Here is a 15701-nt window from a genome sequence, read left to right as displayed (position 1 = left end):
TAACACTTGAAAAGTTCTTTGAAAACTTACTATGGTATTATTCCGATGTAACGCTAAACCACATTTTCACAATACAAGAGCTAAGCCCAAAGCTTGGATTCATCCACTGTTTCCACCTTTCACACACAATGGCACAAATCATAAAATATATGATTGTTGAATTCAAAATCCCTTAAGATTTGTTGTTAAAATAGGAAAAGGAAGAAGAAGAGAGGGCAAGGGAGATGATGAAGACTCTTGAACACAGGACTTTGAATGGTAATACCGCGTTTCCCCGAAAGTAAGGCCTACACCAACAATAAGCCCTAGCTTGATTTTGGGGGGTGAGCCTAATACAAGCCCTATCCCAAAAATAAGCTCTAGTTTTGGGGTGAGGCACACACCTAAAAATCCAGCTAGGGCAGGGGTCGGGGAGGTGGAGCTGCCCACCCATCCCGCACCCGCTTGCCTTGCAGCCAGGCCTCTCCTTGCCGGCCCACTTCTTCTGAGGCCTCTTCTGCAGCCAGGCCTGCATTTTGCAGTCACAGAGCTTTCCAGAAGGCCTGTACAGCCAGGAACCAAGCTGTGGATTCAATCCACAGCTCGGTTCTGCAAGACCTCTGCTTAGGCCTTCTGGAAAGGCCTGACTACAAAATGCAGGCCCGAATGCAGCTGCAGAACTTTGGTCCCAGAAGAAGTGGACCGGCTGGGTGGAGCTGTCGATGCCAGAGGTGAGGTAAGGCCTACCCCGAAAATAAGACTTGGTGCTTTTTTGGGAGGTAATAATAATAATAATAATAATAATAATAATAATAATAATAATAATAATAATAATAATACCCAGTCTTATTTTTGGAGAAACATGGTATTAACTATGGACCTCCAATTTTACTGAAAGAGCAAAAGGCAGGCACACATAATTCACATAAATATCTGAACTATCTCATTACTATAAGGCAGTGTTTCTCAGCCTTAGCAACTTTAAAATGTGGGATTTCAACTCCCAAAATCTCCTAGCAGCATGCTGGGTGAGGAATTCTGGAAATTGAACCATACATCTTAAAAGCTGCTAAGATTGAGAAACACTGCTCTAAAAAAACCAAGTTATCATTGTAAGTATGGATTCCAAACAAACCTGTTCTGTTTTGGTCCAAATGGCACGAGAAGACTTCCATACCTCTGGGTACATTTTTTAACGTATAACATTTTCCCAGCAAAAAATGCCAAAACACCAACAACTATAACGGAAAAGCAACAGAATCAGTAACCTTTGATGAATTTTTCTCAGATTTTTTTTTTTGTTCTGCATTGATTTGTAATATGGGAAATCTGCTTTAATGGTGTTCCATTGCTTGTCATTTTGAGAGTGAGTGTTAGAAATGCCTTGGGCTATTTGTCTTTTAATGTTAAATTTGGATACTTCTCACAATTAATGAACGGTGGCTGGAATTGGGTATGTCTAGTTTAATGTAGAGAAGGACGAGGAGGGACATGATAGCAGTGTTCCAATATCTCAGGGGCTGCCACAAAGAAGAGGGAGTCAAGCTATTCTCCAAGGCGTCTGAAGGCAGGACAAGAAGCAACGGATGGAAACTAATCAAGGAGAGAAGCAACTTAGAATTAAGGAGAAACTTCCTGACAGTTAGAACGATTAACCAGTGGAACAACCTGCCTCCAGAAGCTGTGAATGCTCCAACACTGGAAGTTTTTAAGAAGAGACTGGACAGCCATTTGTCTGAAATGGTATAGGGTTTCCTGCCTGAGCCGGGGGTTGGACTAGATGACCTCCAAGGTCCCTTCCAACTTTATCATCATCATCATTATCATTATTGTTGTTGTTGTTGTTGTTGTTGTTATTAATAACAGGGCTGGCTGAGAAATTCTGGGTGTTGAATTCCACAAGTCTTAAAATTGCCAGGTTTGAAGACCCCTATCCTACAACAATGATGGCATTACTGGAATCTTTATCCTATTTCCTGATTAGGCCTTTTTTGAAGAACTGATATGTGCATTCCCCACATGCTCTATGTTTGAGTGCAAATATAGGAGCAGTGTTCCTCCACTTCAGCAACTTTCAGACTTCAACTCCCAGAATTCCCCAGCCAGCCATAGTTATCTTCTAGTTTTCCAAGGTTGAGAAACACTGCATAAAAGAGATGTTCCTTTTACTCATTATACGTTAAACACTTGTCCTTTTTTCCTGCTGTAACTTCACAGTCTTTCAAAACTTACCCACTACTGTATTCAAAGAAGCAGTCTTGATAATCCCTAGAAAAAGAAATCATTTTTAAGAAGAGAGTTTTAGGCTCAGAGGAAATATGGACCAGGTTTGCGCATTTCATTAGAGAGAAATCTTGATCTGGTTCACGGATCAACAACTATGTTTGTATCATCAGGTTTTGTTAATTTCTGGCAAAAAACCTTCAATTGGATAAAAATGGGTTTGCTTAGTGACCGTCAAGAAAGGTCATAAAATCAGGGGCTGTCACATGGTGACTTGCTGAATGACAACAATAACTTACAACCATAATTCCATCCAATTAGATCATAAGTCAAGAACTAACTGTAAGCCACTTTAAAAAATCAAAATTGCTCTAAACCTAAATAAAAAAAAAATCAAACTAAACTAAAACCAACCTTGCTTGGTTAATACATTAAAAAAGTACATTTTACCTAGTTGCAACAGCTGTCACAATCAAAAATCAAGACATGAGAAATATTAACCACTTAAACACATTTATTAAGCTGGAAGTCCGACTGAAATGTGCACTTGTAAGAAAGAAAATAAAATAAAAGCCTAGATCAGGGGTAGGCAACGTTGGCTCTTTTATGACTCGTGGACTTCAACTCCCAGAATTCCTGAGCCAGCATGGCTCAGCTTGGAAACCTCTCCCTTTCCCCTCAGCATGGCTGGCTCAGGAATTCTGGGAGTTAAAGTCCACGAGTCATCAAAGAGCCAAGGTTGCCTACCCCTGGCCTAGATTGTTAGTGCCTAACATAATGAAACATTTTTAACAAAAAAGATAAAAGGAAATATTTCAAACCAACCTTACAATAATTCCTGTAGACCAGGGGTGTCAAACTGCCGGCCCGCAGGCCAGATGTGTCACGCCGAAACCATGCCTACCCCACTGCCGGCAATGGGGAAAAAATCACGATACGTCATGACACGTCACGTAACGTTGCAAGTTTGACACCCCCGCTATAGACAAACATGGAAGGAATGGTACTATTTTCCCACATGCTTTATTTTTCAGATTAAACATGAAAATGAAATAAAAAATTAAAAATCGCATATATTTTATTCCTGAAAAACTTCTTCTGCTTCCTCTACCTACTGAAGGCAATATTACAGCAGTTAAAAATCTTTTAAGTGATAGATTCACTGCAGAAGTCATTTTTTCACGACTGATATTAAAAAGTGCCTCTGAAAGATAGGTTTTCTCAATCATGGGAGAAAAACGCAGAGATTTCACACATTCTGCATATAAAATTTTTATGTGTCCGGCTTTTTACTGTTCCACTGTTATATAGATTAGGGATTTTCTCCAAGTACTTATTGCATGGGAATAGTAACTGATCGTTTTTGCAAAATTCACCACTTATTTTATTTAAAAAATCTACTTACCTTTCGTAATTAGTCCTTGAGTAATAAGCATACTTCCAAAGGATAGAGGAAGCGCTGTAAACAAACATTGCAACAAACAATTTCAGCCTGGGTCTTCATTCCCACAAGCCCCCCACTCCCAGTGAAGCACAGATAGAACTTTGTAATATCCTGGCCTTTTCTGAATCTGCTAATCATAGGCGCCCAGTTTATAAAACTAATGTAGGAAACTAATATTAGAAATTTTCATCTGGTTGTCTGCATCATGAAGGGAGAAACTGGTAAATATCTGAAAGCAATATCTCCCTCTAATTCAGTGTTACATCTGCTTCTAGTTCAGTGTTTCTAAACCTTAGCAACTTTTAGATGTGTGGACTTCATGCCAGCTGGGGAATTCTGGGAGTTTGAAGCCCACATGTCTTCAATTTCCCAAGGCTGAGAAACACTGCTCAACTTAGAAAAATGAAAAAGCAAAACCATCCAAATTTATCACCGTTATCATTGGGGATAGTAATTGCAGCTTCTTTTTTTGGAAACGAGTTAGATAAGACCCAGAGTCATCTTTTTTTTCCCTTTACCTTCTACAAATATGACCACAGACAGATCTGAAGCATTTCCTTCCAATTTGATTCTTTAATTTTTATGTTTGAACCAAGACTAGTCTTAGCTAAAGCCTGCTGAAACAAATCAACTTCAAACTTTAGTCAAGGAAAAAGAGTTTGTTTAAATAAATTACCTTTTAAAGTAAGAATAAACTATGGTTAATTAAAAATGGAAGGAAACATTTCCGATCTTGCGATTCCACCGGAGGTGTGAAAAAATAGGGGAGACCTGCGAGCACTTTTTCTGACTCACAAATGTAATTAACAGCATAAGCTTTTGTGGGTTGCAACTCATTTCATCAGATGTACAGAGAAGCTAGACTGATGTAGGATTTAAAGTGGGGTGAGGTGGTGGGAAGTGGGGTAGAACAGATTCCTTAAATCTAACATCATTGCTTGTAATGATAAAGACAATATGTCTCCAAATGCAGTCACTGAAAATATCATTATTGGAATGTAATCTTGGTTTGGGATTTAAATCCTGTGAAATATGGAAGGATACTCAGATTATCAGGGGTCGGGTATGGGAAGGAGACAGTGCTGGGAGACAGATGTTTATACAGGAATATGGATGTCGAGAAATTAAAAGACGCTTGCTCCTGGGGAGGAAAGCTATGGCAAATCTAGACAGCATACTAAAAAGCAGAGACATCACCCTGCCAACAAAAGTACGTATAGTCAAGGCCATGGTTTTCCCAGTTGCAATGTATGGCTGTGAAAGTTGGACCATAAGAAAGGCTGAACGCCAAAGAATTGAGGCCTTTGAACTATGGTGCTGGAGAAGACTCCTGCGAGTCCCCTGGACTGCAAGGCGATCAAACCGGTCAGTCCTAGAGGGATCAACCCCGACTGCTCTTTAGAAGGTCAAATCCTGAAGTTGAAACTCAAGTACTTTGGCCACCTAATGAGAAGGAAGGACTCACTGGAGAAGAGCCTAATGCTGGGAAAGATGGAGGGCAATAGAAGAAGGGGACGACAGAGAATGAGGTGGCTGGATGGAGTCACTGAAGCAGTAGGCGTGAGCTTAAATGGACTCCAGAAGATGGTAGAGGACAGGAAGGCCTGGAGGAACATGGTCCATGGGGTCACGATGGATCGGACATGACTTCGCAACTAACAACAACAATGGATGTGGAGAGGAAGAATAACTGCATGCATACCTGTATGTAATTAACATGGTTGAGTATAATAAACTAAAGTTACTATTCATCATATTTTGGGTTTTCAAATTATTTTCAGTGAGTAATTTTGGTTGTTTTAAAAAGTGCAAGGGTTATTTTAGGTATTTTTTATCGCCCGCAATTTAGAGTCTTACCAGATTGTAGCAGATATCTATGGAAGAAATAAATAAAATACATGTACATTTACAACCCCTGTCAAGTAACAAATATGGGCTTTGGAGCGAACATGTTGTCAGTTCCAAATATTAGTAATCCTCAGGTAGCCTTAACAATAGCAGAACAAAGAAATGTAGACAAAAATACAATTATATTTATTTTTGTATCTATAACAAAGGAATATACCTCTGTACCAGAAGCTTTCTTCTTTACATCGTTGACTGATATTTTCAATCTCTTCCACAGTAAGGATTCTTGGATGACTAAGTAAATTCTGGAAATAAAAAGCTAAATAAATAATAGTATGAGAACAGCATGTTGAACTACAAAGAATAAAATATTGAGGTTTTTTTCCTATGCCAAAAAAGAAAATTCTTGAATGTGTAGAACATTACGGTCTATAATTCAGTTGATCGCTTCTTCAGTTGAATATTATTAAAATCTTATAAAACAAGTCAATTAAAAAAGTTTGGGGGAAAAATACCTCAATTTAGAGTTAACATAATAATAATTTGTGATTGCAATTATGATTATATTGCTGCTAAAATACTGAATTACAATTGTAGGACTCCACATAGCAAGAGAGGTTGATCAACCTTTGACCCAGGGTAGAAATTAATCTCTGCAGAAAAGAAAAAAAACCAACCTGGGTCTTATTTTCTGTTGAAGAGAATTCGGTATTTACTGGAGTAGAATCCATGTTACTTCAGTGATTCCAGCAAATCTGAACACCCGAAAGGTGAGTGTCCTACAAGAAAAGAATTCACAAAATAATCAAGTGCATTTCAAAGACAACGTCCAATGTCCTTTTTACTATATGGTTAGTAGAATGCTGACTTTGAAGACCATCCAGAGGCTTCAATTGATCACACAGACAATGAAGAGCATGCCCGGACGGGGGACACCATATCACACCTCTGCTTTGAAAGCTGCACTGATCTCCAGTCTGCTTCCAGGTACCATTCAAGGTGCATGTTGCTACCTGGCATGCAACCTAGTTACTTGTGGGACCACCTGTCTCCCATACAATGGATGGAAGCAATGGATGGAAACTAACCAAAGAGAGAAGCAACCTAGAACTAAGGAGAAACTTCCTGACAGTTAGAACAATTAACCAGTGGACCAACCTGCCTCCAGAAGCGGTGAATGTTCCAACACTGGAAGTTTTTAAGAAGACACTGGACAGCCATTTGTCCGAAATGGTGTAGGGTTACCTGCCTGAGCAGGGGGTTGGACTTGATGACCTCCAAGGTCCCTTCCAACATTGCTGTTGTTGTTGTTGTTGTTGTTGTTGTTGTTGTTGTTGTTGTTGTTGTTATTATTATTATTATTATTATTATTATTATTATTATTATTATTATTATTCTACCTGCCTGGCAGATTCCATCTTGTACAGTTGGCAGGACCTGGGTCCTCGGATTAAATAATGCCATCTATTCTATTCTATTCTATTCTATTCTATTCTATTCTATTCTATTCTATTCTATTCTATTCTATTCTACTCTACTCTACTCTACTCTATCTTATTCTATATTCTCTTCTACTCTACTCTATTGTATTCTTATTCTGAAATAAGATTGCCCTCAAGACAAAAACCATCCGGGTCTGATGGCAGGTGCAGCCATCCTGGACTCAGGAGAACCTCTGGGGGGAGAGGCAGGAATCCAGGCCCCCAGCTACCACCAAATGTTCTTCTTAGAAAGCCATAGGCGCCATTTAAGCAAATCATGTTGTTGTTCACGCCACCAGATGTCTCATGCCTTTTTTTTTTTTTTTGTGCTGCAACACATTCACAAGCCAAAGCTCTTGCAATCGTTCCTGTACCTGATTTTAACACAACAGCTGTGTTCCTCAACCTTGGCAACTTTTAAGGCATGCTCTACAGCAGGGGTCCTCGACCTTGGCCACTTTTTAAGACTTGTGGACTTCAACTCCCAGAATTCAGGGAGGAATTCTGGGAGTTGAAGTCCACAAGTCTTAAAAGTGGCCAAGGTCGAGGACCCCTGCTCTACAGCAGAGGAGGGGAAACGGTGGCTCCTTTATGACTTGTGGACTTCAACTCCCAGAATTCCTCAGCCAGCAGGCTCAGCAGGGATGGCTGGCTCAGGAATTCTGGGAGTTGAAGTCCACAAGTCACAAAAGGGCTCTCGTTCCCCAGCCCTGCTCCACAGGGATATATAATCATACGTCCTATATATTGGCACGTTGGGAATAAGCAGGTGCCACTCTCCAGGCGTGCAACGATGGCTCTCTCTCCACTCAAGCCTAGTCCTCGCCTCAAAGGAGGCGAGCAGGAAGGACGCTCTAGGAACAGGCTTACCCAGGCGGCCGGGTCAATCCCCTCGCCGTGTCTCTCCCGGCTCCCCCACCTTCCTTCCGGGCGCCCGCCAGCTTCTCCCCGCCTCCTCCGCCCCCACCGCTCGGGGTCGGCTGGACCCGCAGCAGACCTCTGGAAAAGGGGCGTGTTTGCTACTAGGCCAGGCCCCGCCCTGCTCGTAGGGCGCGCGAGGGCGGGGCCGGAGAAGAAGCTTCGTCTCTCGGATTGGTTGAGAGGGTCGCTTGCAGCCTCTCTTTGTGAAAGGGCGGTGGGGATTGGCGGAGGAAGAGTAGAGCGGGCTGAGGGAGTCGGATTGCAGGTGAAAATCTGCAGCTACCCATAGGACTTGCAGCAGGTCTTGAGCATGGGGTTGGACTAGAAGACCTCCAAGGTCCCTTCCAACTCTGATGGTCTGTGTTCTAGATCTAACTCAGGGGTGGGGAAACAATGGCCCCGTTTTTATGACTTGTGGACTTCAACTCCCAGAATTCCTGAGCTAGCCTTTCCTGCTGAGCCAGCTATTCCTGCTGACTCAGGAATTCTGGGAGTTGAAGTCCACAAGTCATAAAAACGGGGCCATTGTTTCCCCGCCTCTGCTGTAGAGCATATCTTAAAGCAGGGGTCTTCAAACTTGGCCCTTTTAAGACTTGTAGATTGCAGATATTTTTGTTGGTTATTATGGAAGATTTGGATACAAAAGAAATGGATTTGATGTTGAATTTGATAACTGCTGCAAGATTGCTAGTAGCTCAATGTTGGAAAACGGCACGTTTGCACACTATAGAAGAATGGTCACTTAAAGTCTCAAATTTAGCAGAAATGGCCAAGATTTCCGCTTATGTGAAGGATTACTCACAAGAAAGATATATTTCGGTTTGGAGAAGATGGATAGATTATATTGAGAGTAAATATGGTACTAAAAAAATTCATTTGGTTTTTGAGTAAATTTTAGAGTAGTTTATATGTTATAATAGCTTACTTATTTTTATTTATAATCATTAATATGATGTTATAATTATTGTGTTCAATATTAGTATATTTGTTTAAAAGAGGATTAAAGGATGTTACAGATTTATTATTCTAATAGTTGATTAATGTTAGATAGAGTATGGTTATTGTATTGTTAACCCTGTGATTGGCTCTGGGAAGTGGGGGGGAGGGAGGGGGAGGGCAACGGTGGGTTTTGGGGAGGGGGGAATTATATCTGTAAAACTTTTATAAAATTTTCAATTAAAAAAAAAAAAGACTTGTGGATTTCAACTCCCAGAATTCCTCAGCCATCGTGGCTGGTTGAGGAATTCTGGGAATTGAAGTCCACAGGTCTTAAAAGTTGCTAGGTTTTTAGACCCCCCCTGTCTTAAAGCCCCTTGTGGACTTCAACTTCCAGAGTTCCTGAGACAGCCGTGCTGAGTCAGGAATTCTGGGAGTTGAAGTCCACAAGTTATAAAGGGCCCATCATTCCCCACCTCTAACCTCTCACATTTGGGATAGGTTTACCGTACAGATAGTCCTCGGCTTATGACCACAACTGAGCCCAAAATTTCTGATGTGAAGTGAGGCATTTGTGAAGTGAGTTTTGCCCCATTTTACAACCTTTCTTGCCTCAGCTGTTAAATGAATCGCTGCAATTGTTAGTAACGTGGTTGTGACGCGAGTCTGGCTTCCGGATTGACTTTGCTTGTCTCAAGGTTGCAAAAGGGGATCACGTGACCCCGGGACACTGCAACCGTCATGACTACGAGTCAGTTGCCAAGAGTCTGAATTTTGATTCCACGACCATGGGGATGCTGCCATGGTCGTAAGTGTGAAAAATGGTCATAAGTCACTTTTTTTCAATGCTATTGTAACTTTGAATCATCACTAAATGAGGCTCATCCTAGTTTCCTCATTCATGCTTTAATCTGCAGTCATTAGACCCCACATTGAACCCCAAACAAAGTGGGGGGTAAAATTATCAGAACGGTGACTGTGCAGTGTGGCATTCATGCAAAAGGGACAAGGCTTTGATCATGTCTCATAGGTCCCATCTTGACTTTCTTGACTTCTCTCTCTCTCCCCTCTGTGGATAACTCCAGAGCTGCTTCAAAGTGTGTTGTATTTTTCTGCACAGTTAGGTAACCTCTAACCCTGGCTTGTTGCTGGTGGAGAGTTGAAGCCCAACACCTCTGGAGCACATCTGTGTTTAGGAATGCTCTCAAGAGCCTGTAACTCGACCCCCCCAGAAAATGATTCTAATTTGGGAATTAAATTGCAGTGGAAATTCCAGTCATTCTGCATATTTGGCATTTGAAAGAAATGGTGTTTTTTTAAAATGATTAAATTTCAAGCACCAGTGTTCTCAAACATTTAGCCTTATTGCCAAACTACACACCTGACGTTGACTTTCACTCATAAAAGCCAAATTGGCAGAACCACCTCGTCAGCTGTAATGTTATTTTTAATTACAGTCATGAGGTAAATAAGTGCTAATGTTTTAAATAAGTTTTCTCTTGAATTTAAGGGTGCTTAAATACAACAGGCCTATATTGTTAGTTGTGAAGTCATGTCCGACCCATCGCGACCCCACAGACCACGTTCCTCCAGGCCTTCCTGTCCTCTACCATCTTCTGGAGTCCATTAAAGCTCATGCCTACTGCTTCAGTGACTCCATCCAGCCACCTCATTCTCTGTCGTCCCCTTCTTCTATTGCCCTCAATCTTTCCCAGCATTAGGCTCTTCTCCAGGGAGTCCTTCCTTCTCATTAGGTGGCCAAAGTATTTGATATATTAGTTGTACTGAATACACGTAATCCTCAACTTACGACCACAATTGAGCCCAAGAGGTCTGTTGCTAAGTGAGACATTTGTTAAGTTTTATGACTACCTTGCCACCGTTAAGTGAAGCACTGCAGTTAAGTTGTTAAGTGAATCTGGCTTCCCCATTGACTTTGTTTGTCAGAAGGTCCCAAAAGGTCATCACATGACCTTGGGACATTGCAACTGTCATAAATACGAGTCAGGTGTCAAGTGTCTGGGTCAGGATAATAATTTAATAACTAAAGAGCTTATGTAAAGAGGTAATGTAAGGGAGATGATGCAATAATAGGAACGACTCAGCAGGTATGTGTATCCCTTTAAGAGCCTGAGTATAAAAGGGAAGCTTTTTGCTGGAGTTTTTCTCTCTCATCCGTTTGACTGCTGTAACTGCTGTCTATTGGAGTTTGCTGAATTATCACGCGCATGTATTTTATTTCTAGTGTGCATTTGTAGATATAGTGTAATATAAACCACTATTTAAATACAAACCACTGTGTACTGTATTTACTCCTGGGTTTCCTCGGCGCAATAAGACTGTGCATGCTCTGACAGTGTGGATTTTGATCACATGACCCAGGGGATGCTGCAATGGTCATAAGTGTGAAAAATGGTCATAATTCACTTTTTTACTGGCACTATAACTGAATGGTCCCCGGAACCTGATTGACATCCTTCTCGGTCCTAATACTGACATATGTCCATAGGAAGTGAAAGGGGGGGTGGGAAGTCCACCCCAGAACAGAACTACAAACATGCAACAACTTGGAATCTGTTTCCATAGGCATCTAACTGTGAAAAAAGAATGGTTCTCCCCTCATGTAATGGCCTTTTTTGTTTTTCTTTTCATAAGCACAGTAAGAGGGGTTGGTCCGTTTGGCTTACAAACATGGTAGGCAGCCATTGCTGGCAATCTTCTTGCTGTTTTTCCAGTGTGCGTGTGGCTCCACACTGGAAAGGCCGATCTACTTGGATGAAGTCACAGGCTGAGTTGTTTAAGGTTACAGTATTTGTATCCTCGGAGAGGTAAAAAATCAAAAAGCTGGAAGTTTTTACATGCCAAACATGTCCTCTGTTGCTAAGCATTTCATTTGCTATTAGAATAACAGTTATTTCACATTAGCTTGAGGATTGAAGACGTTGCTGCAGCAAATGATAGCTGCTGTGCTGGAGCAGAGTGGAAGACTATGAAGACTGCTAAAAAGCTCAGTCCTTTGTTTCAAGCAGCTAGCCTTAAACTATTATTATTTGAATTATCCAATCGCAACTGATTGCAAAATCATTTGGGACACTGCATGGGACCCCTCTAACATACAATCATGTTAATTATATATATTATTAATTGTGTGTATAATATTCATTTTAAAAATAGATTGATGATAGTCTCAGAAGAGTCAATCATCCAACTGAAACGATTTCAGAGAAATATTAACACATTTTGTTGTTTCAATATCCTTAGACTAGAGCAGTGATGGCGAACCTTTTAGAGACCGAGTGCCCAAACTGAAACCCAAAACCCACTTATTTATCGCCAGGTGCCAGGTGGGCATGGCCCACTGGGTGGGCATGGCCGTGGTCATGGCAGACTGGTTGGGTGTGGCCAAGGTGGGCATGGTCACCTCGATGTTGCTCGTGGGAAGGATGCCTGTGGGGGCTGGGCAAGGTTGGGGGAGATCCAGGGGGTCTCTTGCAGGTTGGGCGGTGGGCAGGAGGCTCGTCCTGCGGGTTGAGGCGAGGCAAGGCGAGATAGGGTGGGGGTGCCATTGTCGCAGGGCAAGGTGAGGCAGGGGCCGGGGCGGCTGCTGCCTGACACTATCGGCCCCCGCACACAGAGGCCAGCGAGCGCATGAGGGCCCCTCGACCGGCGCATTCTGGGGCTCCGCAGTCCGCCACCAGCATTTCAGAGAAGCCGCCTCTGAGCTGGACGGACGGCCGACAGCTGAGGAGGCGATGCAGTGGGTTGTGCCCGGGAAAAGGAGAGCATGCGAGGCCAGGAGGGATGGGATGGGGGGGAGGGAAACCAGCCATGCTGGGATGCATCCGACCACGTGGGACCTCGGCGAGTTAGCGGGCAGCTGGTTGAAGAGGGACGGTTGCCATCTTCGGGGCATGGTGCGCATGCCCACAGAGAGGGCTCTGAGTGCTGCCTNTCATAGGTCCCATCTTGACTTTCTTGACTTCTCTCTCTCTCCCCTCTGTGGATAACTCCAGAGCTGCTTCAAAGTGTGTTGTATTTTTCTGCACAGTTAGGTAACCTCTAACCCTGGCTTGTTGCTGGTGGAGAGTTGAAGCCCAACACCTCTGGAGCACATCTGTGTTTAGGAATGCTCTCAAGAGCCTGTAACTCGATCCCCCAGAAAATGATTCTAATTTGGGAATTAAAATGCAGTGGAAATTCCAGTCATTCTGCATATTTGGCATTTGAAAGAAATGGTGTTTTTTTTAAATGATTAAATTTCAAGCACCAGTGTTCTCAAACATTTAGCCTTATTGCCAAACTACACACCTGATGTTCACTTTCACTCATAAAAGCCAAATTGGCAGAACCACCTCGTCAGCTGTAATGTTATTTTTAATTACGGTCATGAGCTAAGTAAGTGCTAATGTTTTGAAGAAGTTTTCTCTTGAATTTAAGGGTGCTTAAATGCAACAGGCCTATATTGTTGTTAGTTGCAAAGTCGTGTCCAACCCATCGCGACCCCATGGACAATGTTCCTCCAGGCCTTCCTGTCCTTTACCATCTTTTGGGAGTCCATTTAAGCTCACGCCTACTGCTTCAGTGACTCCATCCAGCCACCTCATTCTCTGTCGTCCCCTTCCTCTATTGCCCTCAGTCTTTCCCAGCATTAGGCTCTTCTCCAGGGAGTCCTTCCTTCTCATTAGGTGGCCAAAGTATTAGTTGTACTGAATACAAGTAATCCTCAACTTACGACCTCAATTGAACCCAAGAGTTCTGTTGCTAAGTGAGACATTTGTTAAGTAAGTTTTATTACCTACCTTGCCACAGTTAAGTGAAGCACTGCAGGTGGCTTCCCCATTGACTTTGTTTGTCAGAAGGTCCCAAAAGGTCATCACATGACCTTGGGACACTGCAACTGTCATAAATACGAGTCAGGTGCCAAGTGTCTGGGTCAGGATAATAATTTAATAACTAAAGAGCTTATGTAAAGAGGTAATGTAAGGGAGATGATGCAATAATAGGAACGACTCAGCAGGTGTGTGTAGCCCTTTAAGAGCCTGAGTATAAAAGGGAAGCTTTTTGCTGGAGTTTTTCTCTCTCATCCGTTTGACTGCTGTAACTGCTGTGTATTGGAGTTTGCTGAATTATCACGCACATGTATTTTATTTCTAGTGTATATTTGTAGATATAGTGTAATATAAACCACTATTTAAATACAAACCACTGTGTACTGTATTTCCTCAGCGCAATAAGACTGTGCATGCTCTGACAGTGTGAACTTTGATCACATGACCCAGGGGATGCTGCAATGGTCATAAGTGTGAAAAATGGTCATAATTCACTTTTTTACTGGCATTATAACTGAATGGTCCCCGGAACCTGATTGACATCCTTCTCGGTCCTAATACTGACATATGTCCATAGGAAGTGAAAGGGGGGGTGGGAAGTCCACCCCAGAACAAAACTACAAACATGCAACAACTTGGAATCTGTTTCCATAGGCATCTAACTGTGAAAAAAGAATGGTTCTCCCCTCACGTAATGGCCTTTTTTGTTTTCTTTTCATAAGCACAGTAAGAGGGGTTGGTCCGTTTGGCTTACAAACATGGTAGGCAGCCATTGCTGGCAATCTTCTTGCTGTTTTTCCAGTGTGCGTGTGGCTCCACACTGGAAAGGCCGATCTACTTGGATGAAGTCACAGGCTGAGTTGTTTAAGGTTACAGTATTTGTATCCTCGGAGAGGTAAAAAATCAAAAAGCTGGAAGTTTTTACATGCCAAACATGTCCTCTGTTGCTAAGCATTTCATTTGCTATTAGAATAACAGTTATTTCACATTAGCTTGAGGATTGAAGACGTTGCTGCAGCAAATGATAGCTGCTGTGCTGGAGCAGAGTGGAAGACTATGAAGACTGCTAAAAAGCTCAGTCCTTTGTTTCAAGCAGCTAGCCTTAAACTGTATTATTATTTGAATTATCCAATCGCAACTGATTGCAAAATCATTTGGGACACTGCATGGGACCCCTCTAACATACAATCATGTTAATTATATATATTATTAATTGTGTGTATAATATTCATTTTAAAAATAGATTGATGATAGTCTCAGAAGAGTCAATCATCCATCTGAAACGATTTCAGAGAAATATTAACACATTTTGTTGTTTCAATATCCTTAGACTAGAGCAGTGATGGCGAACCTTTTAGAGACGGAGTGCCCAAACTGAAACCCAAAACCCACTTATTTATCGCCAGGTGCCAGGTGGGCATGGCCCACTGGGTGGGCGTGGCCGTGGTCATGGAAGACTGGTTGGGTGTGGCCAAGGTGGGCATGGTCACCTCGATGTTGCCCGTGGGAAGGATGCCTGTGGGGGGCTGGGCACGGTTGGGGGAGATCCAGGGGGTCTCTTGCAGGTTGGGCGGTGGGCAGGAGGCTCGTCCTGCGGGTTGAGGCGAGGCGAGGCGAGGCAAGGCGAGGCAGGGTGGGGGTGCCATTGTCACAGGGAAAGGTGAGGCAGGGGCCGGGGCGACTGCTGCCTGACACCATTGGCCCCCGCACACAGAGGCCAGCGAGCGAATGAGGGCCCCTCGACCGGCGCATTCTGGGGCTCCGCAGTCCGCCGCCAGCATTTCAGAGAAGCCGCCTCTGAGCTGGACGGACGGCCGACAGCTGAGGAGGCGATGCAGTGGGTTGTGCCCGGGAAAAGGAGAGCATGCGAGGCCAGGAGGGATGGGATGGGGGGGAGGGAAACCAGCCATGCTGGGATGCATCCGACCACGTGGGACCTCGGCGAGTTAGCGGGCAGCTGGTTGAAGAGGGACGGTTACCATCTCCGGGGCATGGTGCGCATGCCCACAGAGAGGGCTCTGAGTGCTGCCTCTGGCACGC

General features: G+C 43.1%; 1 protein-coding gene across 2 annotated transcripts in view; it reads right to left on the bottom strand.

Annotated features, from left to right (window-relative positions):
• Positions 1–7904, bottom strand: part of LOC107299925 (OCIA domain-containing protein 1) — an 11364-nt gene extending 3460 nt beyond the window's left edge. Inside the window, exons 1-6 of one of the 2 annotated variants that reach the window (XM_015829266.1) lie at positions 7846–7904; positions 6172–6273; positions 5712–5799; positions 3608–3661; positions 2212–2247; positions 1115–1217 (exon numbers count right to left, since the gene is read on the bottom strand). In XM_015829266.1, the coding sequence (XP_015684752.1) occupies positions 1115–1217; positions 2212–2247; positions 3608–3661; positions 5712–5799; positions 6172–6225 (335 nt within the window). In that variant the 5' untranslated portion in view covers positions 6226–6273; positions 7846–7904. The remainder of the gene's footprint in view (positions 1–1114; positions 1218–2211; positions 2248–3607; positions 3662–5711; positions 5800–6171; positions 6274–7845) is intronic. The other variant, XM_015829267.1, reaches the window with a different exon arrangement.
• Positions 7905–15701: the final 7797 nt, after the last annotated feature.

This window comes from Protobothrops mucrosquamatus, unplaced genomic scaffold (genome assembly GCF_001527695.2).
Source record: "Protobothrops mucrosquamatus isolate PMUCROS unplaced genomic scaffold, P.Mucros_1.0 scaffold5720, whole genome shotgun sequence".
NCBI lineage: Eukaryota > Metazoa > Chordata > Lepidosauria > Squamata > Viperidae > Protobothrops > Protobothrops mucrosquamatus.
This window is presented reverse-complemented; position numbering and strand designations above follow the sequence as displayed.